General features: G+C 62.4%; 2 protein-coding genes across 2 annotated transcripts; one reads left to right on the forward strand and one right to left on the reverse strand.

The window, feature by feature from the left end:
• Window positions 1-289: 289 nt before the first annotated feature.
• LOC134562956 (calsenilin-like) lies at window positions 290-3764 on the reverse strand. The gene is made up of 8 exons (XM_063420642.1): window positions 3515-3764; window positions 2354-2478; window positions 2198-2267; window positions 2024-2094; window positions 1647-1754; window positions 1464-1568; window positions 1319-1381; window positions 290-972 (listed from the first exon to the last, which is right to left on the reverse strand). Exons 1-8 carry the CDS (start codon window positions 3615-3617, stop codon window positions 925-927), a joined length of 693 nt encoding a protein of 230 aa, XP_063276712.1. The 5' UTR covers window positions 3618-3764; the 3' UTR covers window positions 290-924.
• Window positions 3765-5028: 1264 nt separating this feature from the next.
• LOC134562973 (cytochrome c oxidase subunit 5B, mitochondrial) lies at window positions 5029-6500 on the forward strand. Its single transcript, XM_063420679.1, has 4 exons — window positions 5029-5185; window positions 5300-5373; window positions 5752-5851; window positions 6294-6500. Exons 1-4 carry the CDS (start codon window positions 5092-5094, stop codon window positions 6404-6406), a joined length of 381 nt encoding a protein of 126 aa, XP_063276749.1. The 5' UTR covers window positions 5029-5091; the 3' UTR covers window positions 6407-6500.
• The last annotated feature ends 856 nt before the right edge of the window (window positions 6501-7356 follow it).

Below are 7356 nucleotides of genomic sequence, written 5' to 3' on the forward strand. Positions count from 1 at the left end.
TGGCCACGGGACTGGGAGTGGGAACGGGAGTGGGAATGGGAACGGGACTGGGACTGGGAGTGGGAATGAGAATGGGAATGGGACTGGGAGTGGGAATGGGATTGGGAATGGGAACGGGACTGGGAACCGTACTGGGAACGGGAGTGGGAACGGGAACGGGACTGGGAGACGGCAATGGGACTGGGAATGGGAACGGGACTGGGAATGGGAACGGGACTGGGAACTGTACTGGTAATGGGACAGGCACGGGAGTTGGGACTGCTAGCTGGACAAGGACACGGGGAATAGGACTGGGAGCAGAACAGGGACTGGGAGAGGGGACTGGGACACAGGCAGGGACAGAGAGCAGGACAGGGACCTAGACATTGCACGTCTCTCACATCCTTTTTCACTCCATTTCACGCCTAAATCATCACTATTTGGGTTTATTTATAAAATTCACCCCTCTCCACACTCTTGGGAGAGGGTGCTTCATGGTGGGTCCCCTGAGTGTTTGGGGGAGGAGGGACTGTGTGCTTTCGGTTGGTGTTTGGGGGCTCCATTTCATGGTTATGATATGGAGACCCCCCACCCAGAGGGCCCCCACATCCCAGGGGGTCCCTGCCCTGGGGGGGGTCCCATCTCTGAGGGTCCTCACACCCCAAGCAGTCCCCACGTCCTGGAGGCCTCCACCCCAGGGGGCCCTAGGGGTCGGGTTTGTGCTTTGCCAGGACCCTGCACCACCAAGGGGGAGTCGATGTCCAGGGGAGGCTCAGACCCCCAAAATGGGTCTGTCTGGCAGGTGGCAGCACTGTGCCTAGGGGGCTCTGTGGGACATGTCGTCCTTGTCCTAGCCCATCTCCGGGAGCCACATGCTGGATTTCTCCTGACTTTGAACTTCTTGTTTGTCTAAAATAGTAGAAAATCTCCAGGGCGGGACGGGGTCTAGAGCACGTTGTGGAAGATCTGCATGGAGCTCATGATGTCCTTGTCCTGGGAAGGAGAGACAGAGACCGCGTGTCCCCCACCTCCCAGCTCCCTCCTCCCAGCTGTCCTTGTCACCCTTTTGCCATCTCCCTCTTCTTCCCGTCATTCTGTCCTATCTCGTGTCCCCACCCCCTGTTCGCTGCATCCCACGCTTCCCATCACAATCCTGCTGTCTGCCCCGCATCCCTCTCCCACCTCTGACTCCTGCACCTCTCCTCCTGTCTCTCCTCTCCTGTCCTACTCTCGTCCCTCCCGGGGTGACCCCTTTGTCCTCCTCTCTCCTGATGTCCCCAGCACATCATTTTGGGACAGAACAAGGAGGAGGAGGATGGTGCCCCCCAGAGCCCCTCACCTCCTCGCATGTGGCCAGGAACTCCTCGAAAGTCACCACGCCGTCCCTGTTCCTGTCCATCTTCTGCAAGGGAGTGGCCAGGGCTCAGCGGGGCCACCCCTGGCCGCAGAGTAGCCCCAGGAGGTGACAGTGGGGACAGTCTCACCTGGAAGAACAGCTCCACGTGCTGGGCCGGCACGCTGGCCCCCAGGGTGGGCTCAGTGCAGCGGCCCATCATGGCATAGATGGATTTCATGATCTCCAGCATGTCCTGGGGGACACAGGGCGCTGGCAGGACCCCGTCTGGGTGTTCCCACCCCACCAGCCCCCCAGTGTTCCCCACTGTCACCTCCTTGGTGACGCAGCCATCCTTATTTACGTCGTAGAGGTCAAACGTCCACTTCAGCTTTTGCTGCTCCGTCCCCCGCAGCAGCACTGAGAGTCCCATGGCGAAATCCTGCCAGAAAGGTCGTGGCCATGAGCGGGGAGGGACCCTCACCCCTGCCCCTCCCTCCCGCTGCCACATCGATCCCGGGGCGCCCCAGGGATTTCATTCCCTATCGATCCTGTTATTTTTACCCCCCACCGCTGCAGCGCCTGGTGTGCCCAGCACCCGCGAGGGAGAGTTTGGCCACAGCCTGGGAGGGGGAAGAGGAGGAGGAGGAGGAGGGGGAAGATGTGATGAATCACGGTGCTGGCACAGCCATTCCCACCAGTAATTCCCACCTGGAAGCAGAGAGCCCCGTTGTGGTCGGCGTCGAAGGCATCGAACAAGAAGTGGGCATAGGAGCTGGCGTCTGCAGGGGAAGGGGGAGGGTGACTCTCCCAGGACTGGGGTCAGGAGTTTTCCCAGATGGGCCCCCCAGACCCTCCTGCCGGGTTTGGGCACTCCCGACTCACCGCCTTGAGGGAAGAACCGTGAGTAGATCAGTGTGAAGGTTTCCTCATCCACGAGGCCACTGGGACATTCCTGGGAAGGGGAGCAGCGCTGGTGACCCCAAGGAAAGTGGGGACCCATGGATTTGGGGGGTCGGAGCGGCAGACCCTCAGACTCACATTCTTGAAGCCACGGTAGAGGGATTGAAGCTCTGTCTTGGTGAACTTGGTCCGAGCCAGCAGCTGCTCCAGCCCCTCGGGCGGGTGCCGGATTGTCGGGAGCTCCACGTCAGCATCACTGCTGTCTGCCAGGACAGACCCCCGGGCAAAGATCCCCCTTAGAAACACCCCCTTCACCCCTAAACTCACCCCACTCCCCCAAAAACTACCACCCAGCACCTCAGCGGACCCTAAATCTCCCTTGGGACCCCCTGGAACATCGCAAGTGTTGCATGCCAAGGGGTTTTCCTCATTGCCAAGGCGCAGAACATTCCCGAGCCACCTCTTAGCCACTACTGCTCCAGCCTGGCCCAGCAGAAGGTAATTAATAAATGATGGTTCATTAATAATTTCTGCCTGGGAAGCCCCTGTGGAGCCATTCAGCACAGGGGGTGTCAGCAGTTTTGGGATGGGGTTGGGAGCCTGTAAAATTCCCAGACGCTGTGAGAGGGGGTGAACCCCCAGCTCCTGCTATGAGAGGTCTCAGGGGACTACAGGGTCCCTGATGTTCCATCTTAGGGGGTTTTGGGGGACAGTGAAGGAGTGGGGGACCCTCATGTCCCCTCCGAGGGGTGTTTCAGGGGCTAATGCAGGACTTGGGTCTCCCTGTGTCCCACCTGAGGAGGTTTTGGGCATCACTGGGGAGTTGACGCCCCCCAGCACCCCACCTCGGGGCGCTTGTTGGGGGTCAGCACCAGCTCAGAGCTCTCTCAGCCCACCTTGGGAAGGTTTGGGGGTTATTGGGGGTCCCCGTTATCTGCTTCTGGGAGTTAACAGAGCAGGGGAGCCCTGGGAGGAGGGGGAGGTCTCTGGGGACAGGGTCCCCACCCTCCCAGGTGTTTGGGGGGCCGCTGGCAGCACAGGCCCTTGGGGAAGGCTGGAGCACAGCTGGGCCATGACGCTGCTGGGGGAGTTAGGGGCCCTGCCTGCTCCCACCGCAGTCCCAAATCCTCAGCCTTCCTCCCAAAGGGGAACCCCAAAACCAGCCGGGTCTACTCCACAGGGACCAATTAGAGGCCAACAGGTCATTTAGTGCTGGGAGGAGGGACAGGGACACGCCAGGATGGGGCGTGATAATTAATTTAATTAAGTAATTAAGATCAATTAAGGTTAAGGAGGTACCTTCTACAGAGATGGGCTCCAGGATGCCAAACTGCTTGAGGACGGCGATGAAGAGGAGGATGACCACGGCCACGGCGCACAGCTCCATGCCCTGGATGCCCATGGCCCCTGGGGGGGGATTGGGGCTCCCCCCCCAAAGCCTGCGGGGGTGCGGGCGCTGGGTGCTGTGGGAGCGCGGGGCGGGTGCTGCGCTCGCCGCCCGTGTCCGGCTGTCCTGCCCTCCTCCTCCTCCTCCTCCTCCTCCCTTGGCAAGCGCCCACCCCCCGGCCCCCCCGGCGCTGCTTTCCCATATTTTATTTTCAGTTTCCCAAAGCAAGTTGGGGGTTGGGTGGGCAGGGGCGCTACCCCCGCTTCCTGCAGCACCCGTGGGTGCTGGGTTCACAGCCAGGGGTGTCAAACCAGAGCGGGCCTCAAAACTGGGTGAAAAAAAGGTTGTTTTGCCCCCCCCGCCCCTGGTGGGATCGATGGGATCGATACGGATGAGTAAGCACCGAGGGGAGGGGAAACTGAGGCAGGGGGGGGCTGTCCCTGTTCCCCCAGAGGTGCCCCCACCCCTCTGGGGGTGTCCCATAATCCTGGGGACATCGGCCCTGTTCTCAGAGTACTGTCCCTGTCCCCCGGGGGCTGTCCCTGTGCCGCTAAGGGTGACGTCTCCCCCCACGGCCATCTGTACGCACTGCCGCAGGGATGGCACTCCGCAGTGTCCTGGCCTGGCCTTGTCCCCAAGTCTGCAGGGACACCGGCCCTGTCACCCCGGGACTGTCTGTGTCCCTCGGGGTGTCCCAGCCCCATGGCCCACAGGACACAATCCCTGCACCCCCGGGCTGTCGTGTGTCCAGGACCCCAGGGGAATCTGTCTGCATCCCTCAGGGGTTTCAGCGTGGCCATTCTTCCACGGGTGTGCCACCCTCATGATCCCACGGACACCATTCCTGTCCCCCATGGGGTGTATTCCTGGCTCCCCCCTAATCCCAAGGTGTCTCATCCCCACGACCCCCGGGGACACTGTCCCTGTCCCCCGGAGTGTCCCTGTCCCCCGGGCTGTCCCTGTCCCCCGGGATGTCCCTGTTCCCAGGGGTGTCCCTGTTCCCAGGGCTGTCCCTACCCCCCCGGGCTGTCCCTGTCCCCCGGGCTGTCCCTGTCCCCCGGGGTGTCCCCGTTCCCAGGGGTGTCCCTGTCTCCCGGGGTGTCCCTGTCTCCCGGGGTGTCCCTGTCCCCCGGGGTGTCCCCGTTCCCAGGGGTGTCCCTGTCCCCCGGGGTGTCCCTGTCCCCCGGGGTGTCCCCGTTCCCAGGGGTGTCCCTGTCCCCCGGGGTGTCCCTGTCCCCCGGGGTGTCCCTGTTCCCAGGGGTCTCCAATCTCCCATCCCAAATCTCAGCCCTGCCCCCCCCCCGCCCGCCGGGACCACTGGGCCGCAGTGGGGGCGGGGCCACCCATGGGGGCGGGGCTCTGCTGTTGTGGGCGTGACCAAGGGCGGAGCTCCGGTTAGTGGCGCGCGGCTCCACCGCTGGGCCCCGCCGCCCCGCCGAACCTCACTTCCGCTTCCGCCTGTGCCGGAAGTGCCGCCACTCTCGCCGCCATGGCCTCAAGGTTACTGCGGGTGAGCGCGGCCCTGCGGCTCCTGCCCGCGGCGTCTGCTCGCGCCGTGCCCGCCCGCCACCTCGCCGTGCCCGGTGAGCGAGGGCGGGGAAGCGGAGAAACGGGGGGGGGAGCGGGGAAGGAACGAGTGGGACGGGGGGGGGACCGGGGCGGGGTGTCTGCACCCCCGGTGTGACGGCGTCCTGCAGGAAATCTGGCCAGCGATGAGGAGCAGGCGACGGGGTTGGAGCGGAAGGTGATGGAGGCCATGAACAAGGGTCTGGTGAGTGCCGGGGATTGGAGGGCCTCGGTAGGGTCTGAGGGGTAAGGGGTGAGAAGATCTAGGGATCCCAGGGGGTTTGGGGAGTGCTTCGGTGGTGGCGGGGTTATCTGGAGGAAGTGTTTCAGAGTTCTGGTGTCCTTGGAGTGTTGCAGGCTCTAGGGTTGGGGAGTTCTTGGGGGGGTCTCAGAGTTTGGGGAGTCTCAGGCACAGGGTGTCTCGGGGGTGGAACTGGGGGACGCCAGGGTGGGGGTGGTCAGTTTGGGGTTCTCGGGGACAGGCTGCCCTTAGGGACGGTTGTGGGTGTGGGGATGGAAGGGCAGGTGGGGGTTCTGGGTTGCTCACAGTCTGCGGGTGTCCCCGCTCACCACTCGCCCACAGGATCCGTACAGCATGTTCCGGCCCAAGCGCTACGCAGGCACCAAGGAGGACCCGAACCTCGTCCCCTCCATCACCAACAAGCGCATCGTGGGCTGCGTCTGTGAGTGTTCCCCATCCCTGTCTGTGTGTCTGTCCTGCCCCGTGGCCTTATGTCCATCCCCATGTGTCTGTTCTCTCCCTGTCTGTGCGTCCATCCCCATCTGTGTGTGTGTCCTGTCTGTGTCTGCACATGTCTGTGTGTCTGTCCTGTCTGTGTCCATCCCCGTGTCTGTGTGTCTGTCCTGTCTGTGTCCATCCCTGTGTCTGTGTGTCTGTCCTGTCAGTGTCCATCCCCGTGTCTGTGTGTCTGTCCTGTCCATGTGTGCATCCTTGCATCCATGCCTGTTCATGGTGTTCGTGTGCCCATTCCTGTCCCTTGTCTATTTGTCCACCCCCCATCCATCCCATTCTGTCCTTGTGCTGTGTCCCACGCTGTCCATGTCCCCTGTTCCTCCCTGTGTGTCCTGCACTGTCCCTGTCCCACGCTGTCCCTGTCTCCCCAGGTGAGGAGGATAACAGCTACGTGGTTTGGTTCTGGCTGCACAAGGGCGAGGCTCAGCGCTGCCCCTCCTGCGGTGCCCACTACAAACTGATCCCCCATGAGCTGCCCCACTGAGGGGGCTGTGGGACCCTTCACCATCACCTCCCCGGGATGCCGGAGCCCTGTTGAACCCCCCGGAATCACCCCAGATAAAGAAGTCGTGTGGAGAGCCTGACTCTGTCTGTGCTGGGGGGGCAGGGGGATCAGGCCATGGGGGTGTCACCATGAGGGGGGAGAGAACATGGGGGTCTGAGGGGGACGCCATGGCCTAGGAGCAGTATTTGGGGTGGGGGAACCCGATTTTATTGTTCTTCTGCCCTGGGATTAGGGGGGACCTGGGTGCAGCTGTAGGGGGAAAGCCTAGTGGCTCACATTGCTCACATTTGTCCCCTTTGGGCTTCCTTGCCCAGCCTGTGGGATGCCCTACCCCAAAAGGAGCCCCTGAGCACTGAGAGGGGCTGGGTTGGTCCCACAACCTCCTGGATGGATCACAGCCCCCCATTGACAGAAGGTTACCCCCTAGAGTCCCCCTTGGGGACCTGTTTATCCCCTTGGACATGTGTTTGCCTGTCCCATGCGTGTCACCTCTGTGGGCAGGAACTGCCTCCTCCTGGAGGGTCCCAGGGCGCCGATCCTGCCAGGCACCTGTAGCTCCATCTTCCTCCGAGGGGATTTGGAAGGCCCCACCAGATGCTAGGAGATCCACATGGGACCTCAGGAGGCACCTGAAGGTTCCCAGGAGATCCTGGGAGGGCCCTGTTGGTTCCCATAAGATCCCTGGAGATCCTGCATGGTCCCAGGCTGTCCCTTAGAGGCTGCCACATCCCTGATATGAGGACTTCTCTCAGGCAGGTCATCTCATACCAGGGTCGGGGGTGGGGGGAGTGTGGATTCTGCCCTCCAGGCCCTGCTGGGCAGGCCCAGGGAGCACCTGGAGGTTGTCTATCCGAAGTGTGCCCCCACTGCTACTGACTAGCCATTATGTAATCGATGATGTCATGGTGACTGGCCATGATGTCATACAT

The sequence above is a fragment of the Prinia subflava genome, chromosome 32 (genome assembly GCF_021018805.1).
Source record: "Prinia subflava isolate CZ2003 ecotype Zambia chromosome 32, Cam_Psub_1.2, whole genome shotgun sequence".
Lineage (NCBI taxonomy): Eukaryota > Metazoa > Chordata > Aves > Passeriformes > Cisticolidae > Prinia > Prinia subflava.

Excerpts from the sequence above, each read along its gene's own strand:
- LOC134562956 (XM_063420642.1), bottom strand. The coding sequence starts at position 3,617 with ATGGGCATCCAGGGCATGGAGCTGTGCGCCGTGGCCGTGGTCATCCTC. Across the intron at positions 2,268-2,353 it reads TCTACCGTGGCTTCAAGAAT|GAATGTCCCAGTGGCCTCGT; the intron begins GTGAGTCTGAGG and ends TCCCCTTCCCAG. Across the intron at positions 1,382-1,463 it reads ACGTGGAGCTGTTCTTCCAG|AAGATGGACAGGAACAGGGA; the intron begins GTGAGACTGTCC and ends ACTCCCTTGCAG.
- LOC134562973 (XM_063420679.1), top strand. The coding sequence starts at position 5,092 with ATGGCCTCAAGGTTACTGCGGGTGAGCGCGGCCCTGCGGCTCCTGCCC. Across the intron at positions 5,186-5,299 it reads CCGCCACCTCGCCGTGCCCG|GAAATCTGGCCAGCGATGAG; the intron begins GTGAGCGAGGGC and ends GGCGTCCTGCAG. Across the intron at positions 5,374-5,751 it reads AGGCCATGAACAAGGGTCTG|GATCCGTACAGCATGTTCCG; the intron begins GTGAGTGCCGGG and ends ACTCGCCCACAG.